At 40.6% G+C, this 23,442-nt stretch overlaps 1 protein-coding gene across 1 annotated transcript in view; it reads left to right on the top strand.

The window, feature by feature from the left end:
• znf512b (zinc finger protein 512B) overlaps nt 1-23,132 on the top strand; it is a 34,420-nt gene extending 11,288 nt beyond the window's left edge. The window contains 15 exon segments of the mRNA XM_039800357.1: nt 106-234; nt 1,687-1,862; nt 1,974-2,251; nt 2,357-2,428; nt 3,250-3,384; nt 6,193-6,314; nt 7,246-7,338; nt 14,237-14,335; nt 14,895-15,161; nt 15,313-15,592; nt 15,595-15,653; nt 16,403-16,504; nt 16,700-16,762; nt 17,197-17,295; nt 19,194-23,132. Coding sequence (XP_039656291.1) covers nt 106-234; nt 1,687-1,862; nt 1,974-2,251; nt 2,357-2,428; nt 3,250-3,384; nt 6,193-6,314; nt 7,246-7,338; nt 14,237-14,335; nt 14,895-15,161; nt 15,313-15,592; nt 15,595-15,653; nt 16,403-16,504; nt 16,700-16,762; nt 17,197-17,295; nt 19,194-19,412 — 2,193 coding nt within the window. The 3' untranslated portion in view covers nt 19,413-23,132.
• The last annotated feature ends 310 nt before the right edge of the window (nt 23,133-23,442 follow it).

Raw genomic sequence — 23,442 nt, 5'->3', positions numbered from 1 at the left:
CTGCACAGAGTAGTCAGCTCCCCATGAATATGCACGATATACAACAATACAGTATAGCGATAATCCTTGCATGTATTGAATTCTCTCTTCCTCACCCCTGAGCAGGCCCATATGATAGTACAATGGAAGGAAGAGTTTAAGCGCCGCTCCAGGGTTAAGTGTCCGTGTTCAGGCTGCTGGTTAGAGTTTCCCAGCATCTATGGCGTCAAGTACCACTATCAACGCTGCCAGGGGGTGAGTCACTAACCTCTGTTCTTTCCTGTTATGCGGCTATTTCTACTTTATGCTGTGAGTATGAGTAGTCTTTAACAGGGGATCACAGTAATGATATTTTAAAAGCAACAATTGAAGGACCATCACAGTCTGTGATAAATTACCTGTTAAGTTAGTTAAAATCTACGGAGCCCCCCTGGTCCCACTTTGTCAAAAAAAATTAATTATAACTATCTCGTGGCCACGAGATACGATCTCGAGGCCTCGAGATACGATGTTGTGGCCACGAGATACGATCTTGAGCGAAAAAGAAACGTTGGGGACGCTACAGGAGTTCAGGACGGACCACAGATAGACGGGCAGGACAGCGGAGCCGGAGCCGGAGGACAGCTGTGGATGTTTGGCGGATCGGCGCGTTGGCGCCGGGAAAAGCAGAGTGGACGTTGCGTGCTGCTGGCCCTCTTCCCCCCTCCCTCAAACAGAAAAGGGTAAAGACTGTAGTCCTTTTCTCTATAGACTGGTTGAAATCAGATTTTCTATTTTTGCCCAAATCGCACTCGCACAACGCCAATGTGCCGATCCGCCAAACATCCACAGCTGTCCTCCGGCTCCGGCTCTGCTGTCCTGCCCATCTATCTGTGCTCCAGCATCTCTCCTGATGAGATCTGCCTCAGGTGCGCTGGGAGGAGTCTTCCGTTCTGTGCCAGGCAAACCAAAACACCACACTATATACAAAATAAAACACCCGAAACACCACACTATATACAACTTAAGAAAACTCTGGCTGCCTGGCTCCACTTTGTGACATATATACATGTAAAAAGTACAAATATAGGCTATAAAATATGAAGAAGAATTATAAAGGACTATGGATATGCAGCCTACAAGATTTACATTACTGTATTAACAGAATTTTGATGAACAGTACTAGTAAATAAATAGAAGCAGAACTGCAGCAAACTATATTGCACACTAAATATTAAAACAGAGAATATTGCACAGAATGTGAAGTATTGCACTACACTACAGGGTCCAGTTTAATAACAAAGGGTCCATGTGTCACTTTACTATTTTGAGGCCTCAAGATACTATCTTGTTGCAACGAGATAGTATCTTGAGGCCTCAAGATAGTATCTTGTGGCCTCGAGATAGTATCTTGTGGCCACGAGATAGTATCTTGAGGCCTCCAGATAGTATCTTGTGGCCACGAGATAGTTATAATTAATTATTTTTACAAAGTGGGACCAGGGGGGCTCCGTAAAAATCAGAGTTTAAACTTCCAGATAATTTATAGTGCTCACACCTCAAATATTTAGTGATTAATTACCGTATATGGCTGTTTCAAGAACCTGTGATTATTCAACTGAAGTAATATGCTTCCAGTAACAGCTACCCACTGTCATTTTATTTTGCGTAGAGAGGGAGCCCACTCTAAATCCCCTCTCCTCATGTCTGTGTTTGTGTCTGTACCAGGCCACCGTAGCTGAGAAGCTGAGTCATGGCTGTCCCTACTGTGAGGCAGTGTTTGCCACAAAGGTGCGCCTGCAAAAGCACAAGTTGTGGAACCACCCAGACAGGGTTAATATGGAGCCCAAGGACGAGCAGCCTAAGCTTCAAAAGACCACTGTCAAGTCCAACACCAAGAAAAGGTGACTAGGATTTAGATCTCAAATTCCCACCCACACTGACCCACATAATGTGGTTAGTAACATCATAATGCTGACTGCCCAAAACTTTCCTCCCTTGGTCTGTGAATTCAGGCCCATAGAGAACAGTCCCCCCTCTACGATGTTCTTCAAAGTGAAAAAGACCCAGGAGGTGTCCATGCCCTCTCAGAACGGGGAGCTGGCCCACGGGAAGAGTGAGAGGAAACAGCACAGCCACACTCAGCCTTCACAGCAGATTCACCAGTCCCAGCCAGTCCAGCCTCAGTCCCAGGAGTCTCACAGCACGTCGTCTGATGCGGAGGGCAGTGAAAGTGAATGGGACAGCCTTCCCCCTTCTTTCCCTGACGAAGACCCAGAGCGAATGAGGCACAGTAAGATTACAACAAATCTTTTGTAATGGACCACAAGTTCTAATTAAATGCTTGTATGTGTATGTGTTTGACCGTTTCCTGCTCTGTGTTTTTCTCTTGAGCCAGGACGTAAGCAGAAAACACCTAAGAAATTCACTGGAGAGCAGCCTTCAATATCTGGAACATTTGGATTGAAGGGTAAATACAAAAAAATGCTCTGACTTCACCCTGTTGTTGACAATAAATGATGTTGTCTAATGAACACTTGCCCATAACAGTCAAACAGCCTTGATCAGTTATCTCCTGTGGGCGTGATATTAATAAGTGAATAAATTAAGTTGCGAAGAAAAGATTGTTACTAGGAACTGGGTGAATTATCCTTGATCACTGACAGTACAGCAGGACACATGTTGAAGATTCACTGAATAATGGAAACCATGGGAGGACATGTACCACTGCTTGAGAAAGAACTTAACAACATTGTGTGATTGGCTCTGTGAGTGATTATGAATGCTCCCTACTGCTGCTGATCAATGGTGCTGGTCTTTTAACAGTGCTAACGTGGCAGCTGTAGAGGTGTTTCATATCCGACTAAATGAATCAGTGACTCACACACCGAGCACACATCACATACACACAGCTTTTCTAGTATCTCTCTTTTTCTGTCTCATTCATATGCTGAAAATGTCTCATGACTCATACAGCATACACTAGGCTGTAAACTACTCATCACCACTTATCAAACTATCCATCCACAGTTTGCAGGACTCACTGCTCTCTCTTGCTCTCTTTCAGTCTGCCTGTCAGTGATTCAGTAAAACTCAAAACAACATCCTCTTCTCAGTTTCTACCTCTTTTTATTTTTTATATCCAGTATCAACTTTCCTTTTATTAGCATTTCTCTTCAGCATTGTCCTCCACCTGTCCCTCTCTGCTTGTATCTCTCACTTTACTTTGAATATGTTCAATGGGAGTATTAATTACTACCACGACTGTGTGTCTATGTTTGTGTGTTGTAGGTATGACTAAGGTGGAGGAGAAGCTGAAGGCTGGCCGTGCGAAGAGATCAGAGGGGACTGGGTTCAGTGAGGAGCCCCAGAGAAGACCGACTTCAAGTCAGTCCTCCAAGAAAGATCCAGCTACAAGCAGCTCTGGTGAACACTTAGATCAATTTATTATTTATTATCACGTCAAAAACAATCTTTTTTTTTACCCTTCTTCCCTGGATTCCTTTCAAGAATAGTTGCGTCCAAAGGAAACCATTTGTAAATGACTCAACACGCTACTTCATATTCCAGGCCTATAGGCGGCGCTGTTTCTACTACAGAAATTCACCAAAAAACAGAGAAGAAGAGCATAGTTAACTTCCACTTCCCATCATTACCAAGGGGGTAAGCTCCGCTTCAGAACTTGAACCTACTATGGCGCCATTTTGATGCTACCTAGCCATCACCTCCCGTTAGCATTCCACTGACTAGCATTCATTTTGACGTCACTTGACAGTGAATAACTTTACATCTGAAGCGTTTAAAGACTCTATTTGTCCATTGTTTAGTTCTAAAGAAACACGACAATGTATAAAAGGCTCCATTACCTTGTATCTCACGTTATGGCTCCGTAGCAGACGTTTTTGTAAAAATAGGCTAACGATTGTGTCACATAGTAGAGGAATTACCGTATAATACAGGATAAGCTTGCAGGCAGTTTCGACTTACATGAGCTGTTTAGGTTTAATTACAAATGTTAACTAGCATTTTAGTTAGCAATACTTAGCCTGTGCCCGTGTTTTTTCCTTACATATACCTACACTCTCCGTCTCTGTAAGATTGGGAATGATTGAGATTTCTCTTGGCACAGCTACCAGAAGACTTACAACTTTCAGACACATTGCTCACGTCACATTTACGTTGTCTCTGTCAGTTGGAGGCTGCGCAGTAAAGCTGGCCATCACCGGAAAAGTGCTTCTAATAGCCTTCACTGGTCTCCGTCCAGAGCAACGGGGTCTATTGGTCCATTATATACTGTCTATGATCATTACATGACTAGCTAGACTAACGTTCTGTTAATACATCCATGGACTATGAAAACTGCTCATTTTATAAAGGCCGCCGCAAGAAAACGTATCTTTGTTTACATTGTATAATGTGCTATTGGATTGCTTTTTATTTTGCAATTCTGTCTGCCATCAGACATGATTGCAGCGCGCTAGCTAGCAGAGCTAACATTAGCGCGCTAACGTTACTGCAGCTCTGCTAGCTAACATCGGCAGTCAAACAAACATCAGTGATCCAATGTCTTTTTGATAATCTACACGTTTTTCTTGCTGTAGCCTTTCTACAATAAGCCGTGGTAAAAGTTACTATAATCCGTTCAAGGAGTTGATAAGCAGACAGATTAGCTAGCTAGTTGATAAGTTGTCTACTTCCACTTTATAAACAGCTAACCATAACAGTTAACAACGTTAACGTTATGTCGTTGCTGTAGCGGTCAGCTACTTTCACGGTCAGCTACTTTAGCGATGTTTAACGTTAGCTACATAACGTTAGCAATATATCTTGTGTAGAATCCAGGACCGGCAGAGCAGAGGGAAGTGTCAGGGAGCAGAGACAAACTATTTAGCTAGATGAAGTGAGCTGGTTTGACCATGGAGATGGGATATGCTCGCTTAGCTTCACCGCAGTGAGTGAAGTCGTGTGTGGCCGTGCACTAGAGGTCGAGGGGTGTGACGATGACATCATCGATACGGATGTATTCATATTCGCCATCCAAACGAAGCCAAACGAGAGCCGTTTTCGAATCTTTTCACCCTGAGACCAGGTTTCAAAAAAGTTTTCAGGCAGTACATTTACAGAATTCGTTTGGACGGTCGGCCCAAACGATGCAAAACATGTGCATTTGCATCAAAAAGCCTCTCACTGTGGATGGCCCCTAGTTCTTGGTGTCAATTTAAAATGTTAACAGTGTAAATGTGATACTTGACTTGACTTGACTAAAATACCTAATTTTTAACTCAACAAAAGCTCAACTTCGCAAATCCGTCAATTATGAATGTTGTTTACTTCCTTTTCTTAAGCCTAAGTAAGATACATATTAAACATCAGAAAATAGTGATTTAGTGCTTCAACTAATGATTAATTTTATCATTAATAACCAATCAATCAATCAATCAATCAATCAATCAATCAATCAATCAATCAATCAATCGTTTAATATATGGTCAGAAAAGGTCCCCACAATTTCCTGGAGACCAAAGTAATCTTGTTTTTTTAATAAAAGCAGATATGGCACACAGCACATTCAATATAAATGTAATTTTTTTTATTGAATAAATTTGGCCAAAGAATATTTAACAAAATAGCCATAAGCCTAATACAGGTGACAACAAAGCAATGACAAAAACGTTTTTTTACATGCTAAGATAAAAGACTTCAGCACCGGACAGCGCCCATGCAGCCACAATTAATAACAACACAATACATCCAAAATGCTACAACACGAAGTGCATTTATTTCATATGCATAATCAGACAACTGTATATTGGTTTGGGATTGGTCAGGGATTATTTTACATCACTACACATTATCACTTGCTTACACGCACATATAGTTAAACTGTAAGGCAAGGAAACATGAATACTAAGTACACAAATGAAAATACACATAAGAATCATAATTAGAATCAGAAGATTTATTGTCATTGTACAAAATGAACAACATTTTTAGCAGCAGTTCACCCAGTATTAGAAATCTAAAAGACAAGAAATAAATAGTAAAAACATTTTTTTACTATTTATTTCTTGTCTTAGTAAGAAATATACACACAAAAATAGAAAGAAATAGAAAGAAATAACTAAAGGTACTAGTTATTGCACATGGTCCGTATGTGAAGGTGTGAATGTGTTACCGTACCAGAAATATTTGATCATCGATCTGACATAGTAATACTGTTTCCATGTTTCTAAGGTGCTGACACCCAGTGGCAGCGAGCAATCCATGAGCGAGGTGAAGTAGTGTGTCCCACCTGCTCCATCGTCACCAGGAAAACAATCCACGGCCTCAAGAAACACATGGAGATTTGCCAGAAGGTCAGTAGGCGCTCAGACTGGGAGCGGGGTGGGTGATGTGTCATATTGTCAATTGTTATTAAACATTTTTTTCTTCCTGAGTATGGAATAAAGCTCTCTCAACCCAGGGCTGTTATTTCTATATTGAACTATAACTTTAACTGAAAAGTTATTAGATACCTCTCCCTATGGACTCCAGTGTGCAGAGTCTAGGGAGCCTTTACAGTGATGCTATTGATTGGAAGGCTGTGGAAATTACACCAGGCAGTATCTCAGTACAGTAATCTCCACCAGTTTTCTCATGTAATATTCTTTACTCATCTGCTTTGATATGAAAGCTAATATCAGTTAAAATGGATAAAGGGAAAGGACACTGTGCACTCCTGTGGTTTGTTTGCATTGCCCACAATTGTGGTCAATAGTTATATATATGAGCAGTATAAACGAGGTAGGGGTGAAGCACAGAAGAGGTTCATCCAAGTACATTATATTGAGCTTTCCTGAGGGCAAATCAGCTGGGAACGTGCAGTAGCCTCGAGGCCTTCAGAGAGACGTGTTTCTACGGCCATTTTAATGGCTCCTTGGCCCAGTGGCCCGTGTGACTCTATTAAAGTAACAGTTTGCCGTAAAGTAATGACAGAATCACCACATTACCACTGGGTCACTAACCATCCAAACACATCTGTCTCCAAATCAATACTGAGGCAAGGAGAGTAATCTACGAAAAGAACACTTTGTGTTAAATTGGCTTTTCTGGTTCCCAAAGATGTGCCCTTTGTCCTCTGTTTTGACAACGAAAAGCACATTAATAACAATCTCTATTAAGTTACAGATGAAATGTTGCTATATTGATAGATCCAATAAAGAGCATAGCCAGCAATAGCAGGTTACTTGTTAGTTTCCTTTCATAGAAATGTTATTTGATCCTCTGTTTGGCCTTTAACCCCTGCAGCTCCAGGATGCCCTGAAGTGCCAGCAGTGCCACAAACAGTTCAGGTCCAAGGCCGGCCTCAACTACCACACCATGGCTGAACACAGCACCAAGGTACTGTACATCCACAGAGGCACACACATGCACAAATGTGATCTTGTAATTCCTGATACTTGCTTAAGACCAGTCCAGTTAGTAAAATGTTCTCCCAGCTAAGGTATGAACCTCATGTTGTCTAAAGTGCATCCTATAGACTGCCCCAATGTTTATCACAGGGGTCTTCAAAGTTTTTTAGACCAAGCACCCCTTAACTGAAAGAGAGACAGAGCAGGGACCCCCTACTACATGTATTGTATAAAACTGAGCTGCATATTAAACTGGGTGGATGGATATTTATACATTTTGTATACATAATTTTTTTATGTTAAACATACACGTGGAAGGCACACGGTTTCATATTAATGTGTGTTCTCAGACATTTCAATTTTAGATAAATAATTTATTTTTTTTAATAATAAATTAAATAATTAGCAAACAATAATTTGCAAACAATAATTTGCAAACAATAATTTGCAAACAATAATTTGGCGGCCCCCCTGGAGTAACTCTGAGGACCCCCTAAGGGTCGCGGACCCCCTGTTGAAGATCTCTGGTCTATCAAATAAAGTCAACAATATACATGTTCCATATCATACCCACATGTATTGTCACTTTTCAAATTAAGATAGTTTTAACACACAGACACGTTGAACTTTTATAGAAAACAAATGGCTATCTTTACCATTAATAAAATGTGTCCTATGGTAGCACAATGAACGTAGGCCCTGCATTTAAAGTAAAAGAAAGCAATACAGAATCCTCTGAATAAAATAAATAAAAAGTACCTCTTTTAGACAATGTGCATGTGATTTGAGCAGCCCATTTTCTCTTTATTGTTTTACATATTTGTCTAATTTCCTAGGGAGAGAAATTGGCCTGTGACTACCTTGCCAATAGTTGGAATCTTGGCTTGAATGGAGTTAGTGTCATTCTCATGTGTAGGTGCTTATTCGTGAGCCTGGAATGATACTTGCTTTTGATATTGTTCATAGTGGAGAAAGCTGACTCACAGCTGTAAGTCGATCCAAACGTGGTCAAGGTGTGTAATGCTACTTCGGTAAGAACAGGGAAAACACAACACAGAAACAGAAAGTAGCACAGTCAGTTCCTCTCTATGCTGTTATTTCTCTCACATCTCTCTTAGCTCTTGTTCTCTCTAGTGAACTGTCTATGCACGGTAAACAATCAATTTGATTGGCTCAATTTAGTGAAGCGATTGTCGTATTAACTGGATTAGCTGCGCTCGCAGTCTATAGCTGCGGCCGTCGGAAAAAACAACGCCCGTGAAGATAAGTATTTATTCTCATTAATTTTTTAACAAATTGGTCACAGGGCCTGATCGAACCGCCACTCGATCCAGAATTTGGTGATGCCCGCTTTAGACTTTTTTACTGATCTTTGCCCCCTAATCCATCACTCAGTAGTCCAAATGAGGATACTTTGGGGAATCAGATAGCTAATGTTTCACCACTGTCACATTGACCCACCGAACAGGGTAGTTAGTTATCAGACACCACACCAAAGCACTTCACCCATTCAGTAGGCAGTTATATATTACTTACACTTGTGACTCTATGTATGGAAATCCACTAATCGCTACTGCTAGTGTCAGCTTTCACTGTGTTTGGTTAGGGGTGTCCTGCATGTACATAGGTATGCCTCCTACACTGCATTATATTTATATTATATATTGTCAGCTGCTATGCCCCTATCTAAAATCTGATCTCCGGGTTTGTAAACGATCACACATCTGAACTGGTGATGGTGATTGGTATTCTTGTCCTTGAAGTGCTCACATTTCCTTCTGCAGCTGTCTTAACTCTGACAGCAGAGAGCTTCATTAAGATATTATCATGACACTCCTGCATTAGAGAAATGGTACTGCTATGATGTCTGCTGAATAATTCAACACCCTGTTTCAAAAAGTATCATGAAAGATTAATGAATGTACGTGCACCAAACCCTGTAGCATGTGTGTTTGTGTTTTTGTGTGAGCACAATTGTGTGTGTGTGTGTGTGTGTGTGTGTGTATATATATATATATATATATATATATATATATATATATATATATATATGCAGGGCTCCTGACTAACGTTTTGCCTTGGTTGCACTGGTGCTCCTAACTTTTTTATTTAGGTGCACCAGCACAAAATTTAGGTGCACCCAAATCTTTCCTCGCGTTGCCGTTAATGCTGAATGGCGATACACAATATATAGTAGGGGTGGTACGGTTCACAAATCCCACGGTTCGGTTCGTATCACAATTTTAGGGTCACGGTTTTCGGTTCTGTACGGTTCTTGTTATTTTTTCTTTTAATCTTTAACACTCCAGAAATATACTTCAGCATATGGTATATAGCTTCATTATCCACAATGTAGGACACAGTATTAAATCATTATATAGTTATATCATGTAGCCTAATCATGCACAAACTGAATTTGACTTGACTTTAAGCACATTATTAAGACCATCTCTGAGGAAAGCTAGCTGAGATTTTGTTACAGCAAGAGGGAAGACATTGATGATTTCAACAAGCTTTTCATTTATTTGGCAAAAAAAAGGAGAATGTGTATTGCCATCTACAGGAACTTATGTGCCATTTTAGCACATGAAATATTACAGAATATCAATTGAAATAACTTGCATTTATCAAACTGCCAACTTCAGTGTAGCTCTTACAAAAATGTATCCTTTAAAAGAAAAAGAGAGGAACTCTCCGTCTTTTGAATAAGTCAGAATACGTTAAACATAAAAAAGTTTACATTGTTAGTTAATTTCCTATCCTGGGCTGGGACACACAGTCATACGGTTTGATAAAGTACTTATTGGACTTATCATTGTACTTACAATAATGACCGTAGCTGTCAGGCCTTCCTGTATACGTCTCATCTCCATTTTTTCCTGCATCCACCTTGTGTGTTTGTGTGTGTGTGTGTGTGTGTGTGTGTGTTTGTTTGTGTGCGTGCGTGCGTGCGTGCGTCAGTCGCCGGGAGAACTGAGCAGCCCCACCCGCTGCAGAGACCTGCCAGGATCTAAACTGAAGCCGCTTCAGCAAGTGAAAAAACGTTACAGTACATTGATGTTAAAATGTATACAGGTTGGCATGACGGCCTGAAATGTTTTGCACATGTCTTTCGCTGTACGTTTTGTTGGTAACTTGTCCACACCTCTTCTTTTTGCGCGAAAGGGAAACACAGCTGTCTGAGGTCACATACGGGGAACCTGGCGGGCACGAGGCCACATTGCGCATGCGTCGAACCGAGACAAGCAGACCGAGCGGTTCGGATGTTTTTTCATGAACCGTACCATCTCTTATATATAGCTCTGTATTTTTTTACAAAGTGGGCTAAATGTTCAGTTTTAAGTCAAAGCCACTTTTCACAAGCTCTTTTATTAAAACAGATTGTGATTAAAATAAAATGCAAAGACAGGGTTTCCTTTACCAGTTTGAAAATATACAGCTGCAACACATGTAAATGAAAGTTATCTAAATAAATAGCTTAGGATATATATATATATATATCTGAGAAAGCTCCTTCACTTGTTTTCAACAACAATAACAGACTGATTAAAAGAGAAAGAGGACGCCCGGATAGCTCAGTTGGTATATATAGAGGTTTGACTCCGACCTGCGGCCCTTTCCGGCTGACTCATTATGAATGGGTCCAGCACGGATCGAATGCACTTTGGCGGGTCAGCGGCGTTACACACGTCTTGTGTAGGCTATGAAATGTCTGTATCGTCACTGTGCCGCATTTTTATGAACTATGATAATGTGGCCATGGGTCACATCTCTCGCCCAGGTCCAGCAGGCTCCGTCTCACACGCTATTACTCAACGAACTGAAGTTAGTTGCATTTAATAACTTCTAATGTGTTTTTCGCCGTGGCGGCCGCAATAACAGAGAGTTACCAGCGGAAACACTGGTACCAATACAGGTTTCCCTCTCATACTTAACAAAATACAGCTGTGTTGATAACAATTAAAACTGTAGACAAATGTCAGCAATGGAGTGGAGCCGTGTGTGTGTGAATGGGGGCGGGGCTGCGCGGAGGAGGGATCCAAATACAGGCACAGTTTTACAGAAGGAATGGGTCATGTAACGCAACATTAAACCATATCGATATAAACGACATCACTTCGTTCGTGGAGAGGCAGCGGATGCGAGGACGTTAGGTGCACCGGTGCGACCTAGGAAAAATCTTAGGCGCACCCTTACAAATTCTGGTCGCATGTGCGACCAAATTGGTCGCACTCTAGAGCCCTGCATATATATATATATATATATATATATATATATATATATATATATATATATATATATATATATATATATATATATATATATACATATATATTGTATGCACACATGCATGTACAGTATGTGTGTATGTGAGGGGCTTTGGGTGTGTATATTTGTCAGTTTAATAGGGATGATAGATGACTGTGCCATCTGTGTCAGCCAAGTTAAACTGTTTGATACCGCCATTTGTCTTCAGTCTGTACCTGTTGTGCTTTGACCTTATTGGCGGCATTCCAGTTCAGCAGAGCAAAAGGGAAGCACTATGTGGGTGTAAAAGATGTTTAAAGGTTTCACTACTCTTCGTTAGCAAACTACTAAACTTTTCTGCAACATTTTTCACATTAGATAATTAAAACCTTTGTGACAAGCTGTGCCATCTGTGATTGTGTTCTAGATTAGAGCTGCTGATTAAAGAAGGCTTTCATCATTTGCAGGTTTGACTTCGGTCATACTATTTTTTTCTATTATCTATCTCCAAGAAAGCTTTAAACAGCAGTGAATTCAGAAATAAAGACCAGAAGGAGATAGGACACTACTCAGAATCACAAAATCTTAAAGTGCCCATATTATGAAAAAAATCACTTTTTCTGGGATTTGGGGTGTTATTTTGTGTTTCTGGTGCTTCCACACAAATAAAAACTTTGAAAAAAAAACATCCATGCTGTTTTGAGTGAGATACGGGTTTCTGAATGTTTCCTGCCTTCAGTCTCCGGATGAGCTGTTCAAAATCTGCACGGCTTTCCACGTCACTAGCCGAAACGAGGGGCCTAGGGGGCTAACCTTTAGCATGCTAACGCTAGCTCGTTCTCAACGGCAATACACTGCTACAACACACACAAATTCACCCTAATCTACAAAATAAGTTGTATAGAACTACTTACATGTCCCTGTTCTGCAGGTATTCCACACAAAGTTGGAAATGCGCCGTAGTTTAGAATCCTCGCAAATCCTGCCTTGTACTAACTGAAGTTGAAGAAAACAGCTATAGCTAGCTCATATAATCCTCACCTTACAGAAGTTGAGAGATCTCACTCTGTAGCTAAAACAGTGACCTGACACGGGGGAAAAGAGGATATGCAGCAATGTGCAGTACTACAAAAATATGGTGTTTTTTGAAAATGAAACCATGTAAACCTATTCTGATACATTCTCAAATTACAATTATGAACCTGAAAATGAGCATAATATGGCCACTTTAAGTCATACCATTACCCCTTTTAGCATTTAGGTAGAAATCTTTGCTTGTTTTGCAGTAAGTAGTGTGCTTTTCTACTATGATGCCTGTTTATCTAGTTACCAGTAGCAATCATGTTATTAGTTATTGTTTATGTCATTCATTGTTGTTTGGGGTCATTTCATAAGCAAGTAGGGCTAGTAGTAGTATTATAAAGTACATAATGCAGTGTCATTCAAATGGTATAGAGGCTTTTGTGGCCACAGTACACAGTACTGATAGGCCTGGTCACCTGAGGACATATTATATACACAGAGTTGTTGTTTCTGGAAATACACTATTGTCAAGTGTTCCAATCATTTGGTACAGTATCTTAATATACTGTAGCTAGAGAAGAGTTTTATATACTGGGAAATGCAAACAAATTAACTGATTAATTTTGCTCCTTTTTCTACTACTATTGTTTTTAGTTTCATCTCTGTTCGTTGTTGCTGCTTGTATTACCATTTCTGTTGAACCTCTTATGGAGTTTTTGTAATAATTTCTGTGTAAAGCAGCTTGTACTTAAGTGATGCTATGAAGTTTGATTTGATTTGGCGTTTGCACAAACCCTGGGTCCCGTGTGTTGTCAGTGCGGTCATGTGGCACAGCCCCAGTGCAGTGTGGGAAAACACAGAGGGCTGACAGAAGGACAGGGGTCACCTACTGAGTTTGACCTTGATGTTGCTGCTGTGATACTGCCGCCTCTTCTCTCAATCCTCTTTTCTCCCCTGCTTGTTCTGTTGCTCTCTCTTGCTCTCTCTCTTTCTCTCTCTCTCTCTCTCTCTCTCTGTCTGTGTGTGTCTGTGTGTCTGTGTGTTTCTTTCTTTCTTTTTTGGCGGGGATGTAGTTTCATGGTTTCTTCTCTTGCCAGTGTAAATCAGTGGCTGAGCTGGTGTCTGTTCTTATACCTGCAGGCTTGAGCTTTATTTGCCCAAAGTAGTGAAGTACTCTGGCGGTATCTCATCGCCTTCCTACCTTTCCGGGAAGCTTAGGTTGTGTCACAGTCATCTCCATTTTTTCTCTGTGTGTTAACACATGAGAAAACACATGCAATTCGCTCCACTGGGACTCCTCACTAAGTCCAGACTCTCTCCAGTCCCCTGCACTTCCCTGCTTTCTTCTCCCTGGCAGCTCTGCCATCTGTTGTTCTGGTCTTGGCTGGGGTTTGTCACCAGCCAACACTCGAGTGAAAACACGAGTTTGACAGTTGTCATAAACATGCCTTGAGTAACAGCCTCACCATGAAACCATTTAATGATCCTGGCACAGTGTGAACACGCGGGATGGAAAACACATTTTCATCACCATTTTTTTAAAATCAGGAGTGGGGGGGAGGGGGGGGGGGTGTGGTGGGACATGCTTATGCGATTTTGTGTTTCTTCCCCCTCAGCCCTCGGGGAGCGAAGGCCAGACGGGCGACAAGCACGAGGAGAGAGAACGGCTGCGCAGAGTGCTCAAACAGATGGGACGAATCAAGTGTCCTAGTGAGGTATGCACTCCGTCTTTCCTCTTGTGTTCCTTTCTCTTTCCCTATCTCTTATTTTTTGCTACTCTTGCTTTCTTGTGTTCTTCATTTCCATGTCTCTAACTTTTCAGTCTTTCATGTCACATTTTCCTCTCTCCTCATCTGCCAGTTTTGATTTTGTATCTCCCTTTTCCTCAGGCTCTTCATTTTGTGTCTGCCTCCTCTTACCTCTCTCCCTCCTTTTCTTTACGCCTTGTTCTTGACATGTTGCCCAAAACCACACCAACACTCTGCTTCCCATTACTCACACTAGAGTGCAAAAGGCAGAGAGAGGAAGAGAAAGAGCTGCAAAAATAGACTATCTACTGTGACTGTGAAAAGTTTGCAGTTTCTTCCTGTTTTCTCTGTATTTTTAACTAACCACAAAATATTGACCAATTGCTAAAATATTGTTCCGTTAAACCTACATGTTGTTCCACTTACCTAGTTTCCTGCTTAATGTGTGTTTTCATTTTGTCTCATTTCTGTCACTGGCCTCACATGATGACACAAACATTATGTGTGCAAACACACATATATACAGGGCTGTTCAGCCCACTTTTCCAGCCTGATGGGCTACCAGTACCACCAGAAACGTTGTGGAAGAGAGTTCTCTGATGATGAGAAGCCTGTGTTTCTGTGCCAGCACTGTGGAAAAACCTACCACTCCAAAGCTGGCAGAGACTACCATGTGCGTACCGAACACTCCTCAACTATCACCACCACCATGACAGCCACCACCACCACCACTACCACCAACAACAACAAGGACATTATCACTGACACCAACAACAACACCGGCAAAGAGAGGGTAAGATGAGATTGGAAGACAGTCAGTATCATATGATACAGGCCTCTTTCTGTTTCCCACTGTTTGAAAGCATTTTCTACTAGATTGTACTTTAATTAGCCAGAGTTTACCCACATTTTCCACTCAGAGAAGTGCCCTTCTGCTCCCCCAGGTGGTCTCTGAGGAGTCTCCATCATTACGCATAAAAGAGCAAAGCCAGCCTGAGAAGAAGGATTGGCAGGAGAAAGCACCATCCAGCCAGCCTAAGGAGAAGGAAATAGAAGTGAGGGACAAGGACAGGGAAAAGGAAAAGGAGAGGGAGCGAGTCAAAGAAAAAGCAGCACAAACTGTGAGCCAGGGGGATGACTTTGAACGGACCCCCAGTGGCAGAGTGAGGCGCCGGTCAGCTCAGGTGGCAGTGTTCCACCTGCAGGAGATAGCAGAGGATGAGCTGGCAAAGACTGGGGCACCAAGCGCCGCATCAAGGATGACCTGGTGCCTGATAGCAAGAGGGTGAGGACAGAGAGTGGATACGTCAATGACCTGACATGTACACACGAACATAGTTGACATAAACACATGCATACTCAACTCACACATATGCACAGGCACGGACACAGGAGAGCAATGTGTACTGCAAGAAGACATCTCCACAACTATCAACACACATACACACACAGAAGCATAAACAGGGTAACACACTAGAGGATGGATACCCGAACCAAGCCCGTCGGGACCCGGCGGTACTCGACGGGCCGGGCCGGGTTCGGACAGATATTTAGAAATTATGTTGGGGTTCGGGTCGGCTCGGTCACATCAGCGCGATAAGGCATTGAACATTTTAAATTTAAAAAAGCTTATAATGTAGGTGCGCGCCTGTGTTAACGTGCGGTTGTTGCACCGTGTGCACTGATGCGCTCATCTGTTGACATGTCCTAATTCCTTCCTACAAACGTACATGTGTCATTAGTATGAGAAAAATAATGACATTTTAACTGTGTCGGGCTCGGACATAAATATCTTAATGGCTGCCGGGCTCGGTTACAGCTCTGTCGGACGCGGGCCGGGCTAGGACAGAAAAATGCGACCCAATCCACACTCTATAACACACTGAAACACATCAATGCCGACATTTCTAATGTAAAGGCACAAAAAGTGGTTAGACAGCAGATAAATATGTCCACCAGTCTCTCTTTTTAAACACATACTTTAAAATTGTAACACTACCAGAAATACTGATATAAATGTCCTTTTGTGTGTAGTTAAACTACACCCGTCCTGGCCTCCCTAACTTCAGCCAAGAGCTATTAGAGACCTGGAAGAACCAAGTCAAGGAGAAGGGCTTCATCTGCTGCACCAATGAAGTAAGATCATTGACTGGTTTAATGTGTCACCATATAAAGAGAAAATGACTTTCCATATTTGAAATAAACAAAACATTGATTCAGAGATTTGTCTTAATATTGAGCACTAGGTTTATAATAATTAGGCGGTTGATTTCACAAGAATATGGATTGAGTGAGTTTGTTCACTCTGTGTTTATTTTTGTTTTGTCTTAGAACTGTGAAGCTGTCTATTCCAGTGTATCAGGACTAAAAGCCCACCTTGCCAACTGCAGTCAGGTACAAACACTCACCGAGCAAAGCCACCAACCTGATTACATGTGTCTCTGTAGATACTGTATTAAAAATAAGAATACATACACACACACATGGAATTTCCACAGAATTGTAACAGATTTATACTTGAGTTCATGGCCAGGTCAGGATTGTTAATGCTCTTATTATAACTAAGCTTAATGCAATACAGCACAACCATAAATATGAACAGCAAAAAAGACATTTCAAAGAAAGTGTTTCAAGGGTTGTTACAGACTTTGCTAACCTGATTTGAAAAAAACAATATGTTGGAAAATGTGTTGTTATTCTTACACCAACACATTAAGGCAATGCAAACCAAAAGGTATGAGAAAAATGCTATCCACACAAATGCATATATTTATTTCTAACTTCTGGTGTTGACTGATACCTACAGACTGTAATCTGGTGTGTTGCAGGGTGGTGGAGAACTGGGAAAGTACACTTGTCTCATCTGTCAGAAGGAGTTTAGCTCAGAGAGCGGTGTGAAGTACCACATCAGCAAGACACACTCACAGGTGGGTCATTCTCACAACTTCACAAACCTCTATATTATTAAGCATTACTTTTTTGTTAACACAGTAAAAACCTGCTGAGTCGCAGAAGTTGGAAGCTCTCGTAATAACAAGGTTTTATACCTATGTTGGGCAAACAAGTGCTTGACAGTTACGTCAAGCACTACGTTTATTCGTAGCTTGTCGCTAGATGATACTGATCTTTTCCCCTCAAATACAGTGCAACACAATCATTTTGTGTGATTAATAAATACATTTTGTTCCCACAAAATATGTTTTTCCCACATAATAATAGTGTGGTCCCACAAGGTTAAAATCTTAAATGAATACTATCTTAAGGGACTTCTGGGGCTCCATATTACTGTATGAAGTCAGGTGGTTTGCCCCACTAATTATTAGGGTGGGGTACCGAACTCTGTACTTTTTAGGGTACTGACCGGATTACGTCGGTACAACCGATTACCGTTTCGCTTTAAATCAATTGGTGTCAAATTGCTGTACCTGAGAGCTTCTCTGTCCTCTCCACGTTTGACAGAGAGCGGGGCTAAGCTCCGATACTCAAGCGTGCAGAGCTGACAGAGCAAAACTATGTCGCCTCTGCAGCTTGTTCAATACACAGTGAGTGACGGCATTGCCCATAAAGCGGTCGCAAGTGTGGTTACACTTTTCAAAACGCCACGCAGACAGCGTTCGCTGCAATATAATGTAGAGCAGAAAGCTGTCGCGGTGCGGTTACATTTCCTCTGAGATAGGCAGGCACTGTGTTCTCTATGCCCTGGTGATGGATTGACAGGCTGGAGGTTGTAGGACAAGGCAAGGCAACTTTATTTCTATAGCAAATTTCAGCAACAAGGCAAATCAAAACTCTTTACATAACACATTAAAGCTATAGTGCGCAACTATACTATATTAATGAACGTCTGTTACATTCAAGCCATTGCCAAAAGAGTTGATACAAAGCTAATTAAGCCCATCAGCGCCACAAAACTCTCTCTGTATTGCTCAGTATGGCTATGTTTACAAAATAGTGTAGTCCGGCGACTTTTGCGCGCAGAAGCTTGTGTGATGTATTTTACATCACTAACAGCAGCATTCAGCTTTGGAGACGAAGAGGACATAACAATTACAAGATAATTACCTCTTCTGAAGAGTCTGTCATGTTTTTTGAATCCTCTGTGTCCTCCTTGACTTGACGGGATAAACGCTCTTAGCAACTGCGTGGAGGAGGGGTGGGGGTGGTGCGCGATCACTGAAGGCTTGTGTCATGTGGCTGTGCCAACAGTGTTGTTGTCATTACTTAGAATTCCTCATGGGGGCGACAGAAACTACGCACTATGGGCCCCTGGTTAGCTCACCTGGTAGAGCGGGCACCGATTTATAGGGGTTTACTCCTCAATGCAGCGGCCGCAGATTCGACTCAACCTGCGGCCCTTTGCTGCAGGTCATTCCCCTTCTCTCTCTCCTTTCAAGTCTAAGCTGTCCTATCCAAATAAAGGCCTACAAATGCCCAAAAAATTATCTTTAAAAAAAAACTATGCACTATAGCTTTAAAGAACAATTAAAAACAGTCATGAAATAAGTAATTATTTGATTAAATAGGTTGTAGGGGTGGGTTTGGGAGGGGTTTTATTTTGTGTGGTGTGTAAAATGTTCTAAATAAATAATGTTATACTTGGAACATTTTGGTCATTAGGATAAATAGGTTTGGAATTACTTTTACAACTGAAATACATTTTTTGTTATTACAGAGGGAAAGTAACAAAAAACGGTACCGTTGGGTACCGGCACCGAATTTCAGGACAGTACCAGTAAAATTGTGAATGGGACCCAACCCTACTAATTACAGTAGAAAAGTTATGCCGCTCTATACATGCTCCTGACAGTGTTTTTTATCGCCTTAGAACTGGTTCCGTGCAGCAGCCAGTGAAGTGGTCTCCAGTACCAAGAGTAAAGCGCCGGAGAACAATGGGATCAAAGCTGAGGTGAGGAACGGTGCCACCACTGGTAAGAAGAGGGGCCGCAAGCCCAAAGAGCGGCCCTCTGTGGTTGCGCCTCACCAAACACAAACTGAAGCACCAACCACTACTCAAAACTCAACCCCTGCCGTGACCCCTTCATAGTCCCCCACCCTGATCCCCAACCCAACGGACAGTGCTAATTCAGGCCAAAACAGACAACCCATCCCCTCCTCCGCCAGACGAAGCAAACCCAGGAGGCTGTCATTGTCAGAGTAGCTCTGCTTTTGTTGACCCAGGAGCCAGGGAGGATGCTTACTGTAAATGTTGTGCCAGGAAGCTAAATGACCTTTCTAACTCCACAAGGACTTGGCACTGAGAAGAAAGCTAAATCAACCCTTAAGAAGTAAAACGTTTAGTACAGACTTTTTGAAATCCCAGAGTTAATGTGTCTACTGTTATAAAAATACTCATGTAACAGTAGTGTTTTATTTCTCCATTCCACTTTTGTCTCCTTTTTAATGCACACATTTCAGTTTCTGTACTCACAGCAGAGGTGTCAATAGTAATCAAAAATAAAATCCTGACTTCAACATAGATAGCATTTTCTAAACAGAGGTAGTATTCCAAACAAATGCAGAGTAATTCTCTCTACAATATTCATGTTGTGTTTTATTCATGAGGTTTTAAAAAGGATATTCTATTAGCATAGTGAAGTCATTTATTGATAGCTAGTGTTTTCACATTTTTTTCCACAGATATACTGTACTGTGTACATAAATAATATCTATATCTATATATCTATATACTCAAAGCAATGATGCCAGCTGTCATTTTAAAGCCTGACACGTCCAACTGGATCATGAGCAGTCAGAATTTTTTGCAGTGTGTGCTGTAGTGCAATTATGCTTTGAACTTGATTTCTTTTTCTGGTATAATTTTCTTGTTTTTTACTTTTCAGGTTTTAAGTAAGAAATTCTCATATAAGCTAAAATGTTGGTCAGTTGTTAATCATATTCCACTCTGTTTTTCCTACAGCCATGTGGCTCACTTCAGTGATATTTATTTTTATTTGATCTGCATCACATGACAGTGAAAGGTATCTGCTTTGACGACCATGAACAAGTGTCAAAAGATTGTTTCCACAGTTCTTTTACACTGAAGTTAAAAAGCAGAATACCCAAAAAGTGATTGTTTGAGATTTCCATCTGTAGGGTATAAGTTAATACTTAATATGGCATTGTTTAATTGATTTTAAACAAAAAACTTGAAGCATTCTGTCTAAAATAAGACTGGCAAAGCTAAATGTTGGACAGAGGGATGAATTTTGTGTGAAGCTTGTTGCACCATTGCAGCACAATCAAATGATGTGATACGATTTTTAAGGAGGCCATATTTTGGCTACTGCTTTAGCTTGAATCAAAGAGCTGAGGAGAGAATACAAATATCTTTTATAGAGAGGGTGAGGGAAATAATCTTTTATTAAATAAATAAAATTGCAAACGAAGATTCAATTATAATGATGTATATGAATTAATTCCTGGATGCTCAAAGTTATTGCCTTGCACTTTAACCCTTAACCCCTCTCGCTTGTCTCTTGTATTTTTGCACTCCAGGAGTATTCAACCTAACCTAGTGGCTGTCAGGCACAGAAGTAGGAATATTTTACTCTGATGAAAAATTTTAACTAGAGAAAAACTAAATTTGTCTTTACATGGGTAATGAGCAGCCTGGTTAACTCTTTCTAAATAGTATCTGTAATCAAACATGACCGTATGATTATGACTCACCACACAAAGCCATAACAGGTCTTGTTGAATTTTAAGGCTGCTCTATCCCACTTGAAGTTAGTTTAGCTGCAGATTAAAAATAATAATAATCCATTATTATTAAATTACTTTTCAAGTCTGAAATGTGTGCAATTTAGAGAATATTTTCACTTTAACATGTTTAAAGTAGATACTTGAATTCACAGTTATATTAAAGATTTGAGCAAATGAAAACTCCATAAATATTTGATTTATATTTGGAGTCTATGTCCATAAAAATAATGACTTCCTTGCTTAAAAAGAAAACGACAGATCATAAATCTATTTTATATTCTCTTGTGTGTATTACCCATATAGCAATCTGATAGCTTTGAATACAGTTGTGATGTGGGGATATTCTGGTGAGGTAATAAGAGTGCTTTACTTGTCACTCTACCTTAAGGACCTGAACTCAGTTAAGTCCACTAATCCATCCTGCCACTTTCTCCTTACTGGCAAGTCCTCTGAATTTTTTGCACCAACAAATCGTTGTCATTATTCAAATCAAGGACTGATGTCAGCAGAACATGTTCAAGAAATATGTGTCCCAGGTGGTGTCATCCCTACGCTGTGACCTTTAATATTGTGAAGCAAAGATTTGATCTGAATTCCTCCATTTTTAATCAACTGATGGTGGTTATTCAAGTGGGAATGATTATGCATGTGTCTATCCCTATTAGTGGGATGGACCTTTATCTTCTATCCAGGTTCAACCGATGGAGAGGATAAGAGTTAGACAAGCACTGATTGGTCCTTGGACCTTTTCAATATGAGTTGTCCAGACCTTTATGTGTGTATGTGTATGTGTGTGTGTGTGTGTGTGTGTGTGTGTGTGTGTGTGTGTGTGTGTGTGTGTGTGTGTGTGTGTGTGTGTGTGTGTGTGTGTGTGTGTGTGTGTGTACAAAACAGTTAGCACCTTTGTAATGACTGGATGTCAAAAATGGTAACACTTTTCGTTGAGTGTTATGCTGTGGCACAGAATCAGTTCATCAGCTGCTTGTTACACGTTTCATTAATAACGTCACATTGACTGTGTTTACCTGACAAGCTTTGGTGTTGCAATATGATGGTTAGGCACTGCTTTTGACAGTGGGTATTTTATATTTTATCACACCCTTTACTATCTGTCTTCCTATGATGTGGAAAACACATATCTATCCCGCAGTGTGAGCTAACTGCAACATCTTTAGAGTACAGCAATACACCATAATTAGCTGGTTTTGTTGGCTTGCTGATATTTTGATATTGATGTGTCTTCTCAAAATTGTATGGCTTTTTTCACTCCCCTACTTTTATTAGTTTGCTTTGAAAATGCTTTTTACATATTATGAAATCTAAAAAAAAATGAATTAAAAAAAAAAGGTTGAAAAAATTTGTAGACCACAAAGAACATTGTAAGCCTGTGTGTCGGCATACACTGTTATTTTATCCATTTTGATGATGCACATAAATTGAGCTTTTTCAGTACACAATGGCAAACACATTGAGAGAGTCCTTTATTATTATCTATTCAATAAGGGACAACAAGGCATAATGTATGTGTGTTTGTTTCAGTATTTAGTGCACTTACTATACCATGAAATAGGCTTGAAATAGGCGTGTTATTGGAGCTTTCTAGTTACCCTGACTGTGTGTGGTGTGACTTTTGTACCTGGGGAAACAGCAGGCTCAAGCGTCTTCCCTTTGTCAGCAATGTTATTTCCAAAACCAAGGTTAATCCTTAGAAATCCAGCCTGAGACTTTTACCCTTTTATTTGGACAACAGTGGTTCGTTTTGTATGCTACCTGCTTCAAAAGCAGGAAATGGCATCCACCTCTGTCGTCTGGGCCATTGTGATGAAACTGTGGAGAGTTTTAAGAGATAATGTTGTAGCTCATAACTGGTTATGATATATAGGTAACAGGTGAAATGAGACTAATAATGTATTAAAGATTTCCATATCTGAAATTAAGCTGTATAGAACCTAGGAGACATCAACATATCCTTAGAGAACTGTTACAATTTTTCTCCCAAACTTGTTGTATTACCTGTGCATTAGTATCCCTCAACTAATTAATAAAAGTTTGTTGACTAAAATTGTGTCAACTGTGTCAACGTTTAACAAAGTTTTGATAACTGTTACAATGGTAATGTAATTTCTCAAAGTGGACATTTTGACTTGTCAAACACAGGTGTGCAAGATTATTAAAGGCAGAACTCCTTTGGGCCAGTTTTAGGAAAACTGTTTTGTGCATGCTGGCTCCCTCCCACACCTAAATGGAAGGGAGCCATCATTGACTAAATAACACATGACATTTCTTCTATGACATGCCCCACTGCCAAATGTGAAAAATGTTTTTTACTCAAATGTAGTTACATAAATTAATAACCTGGCTTTCATAGTTAC

This window comes from Perca fluviatilis, chromosome 5 (assembly GCF_010015445.1).
Source record: "Perca fluviatilis chromosome 5, GENO_Pfluv_1.0, whole genome shotgun sequence".
NCBI classification, from domain to species: Eukaryota; Metazoa; Chordata; class Actinopteri; order Perciformes; family Percidae; genus Perca; species Perca fluviatilis.
The sequence above is the reverse complement of the archived record's forward strand: the minus strand, read 5'-3'. Positions and strand labels throughout refer to the sequence as shown.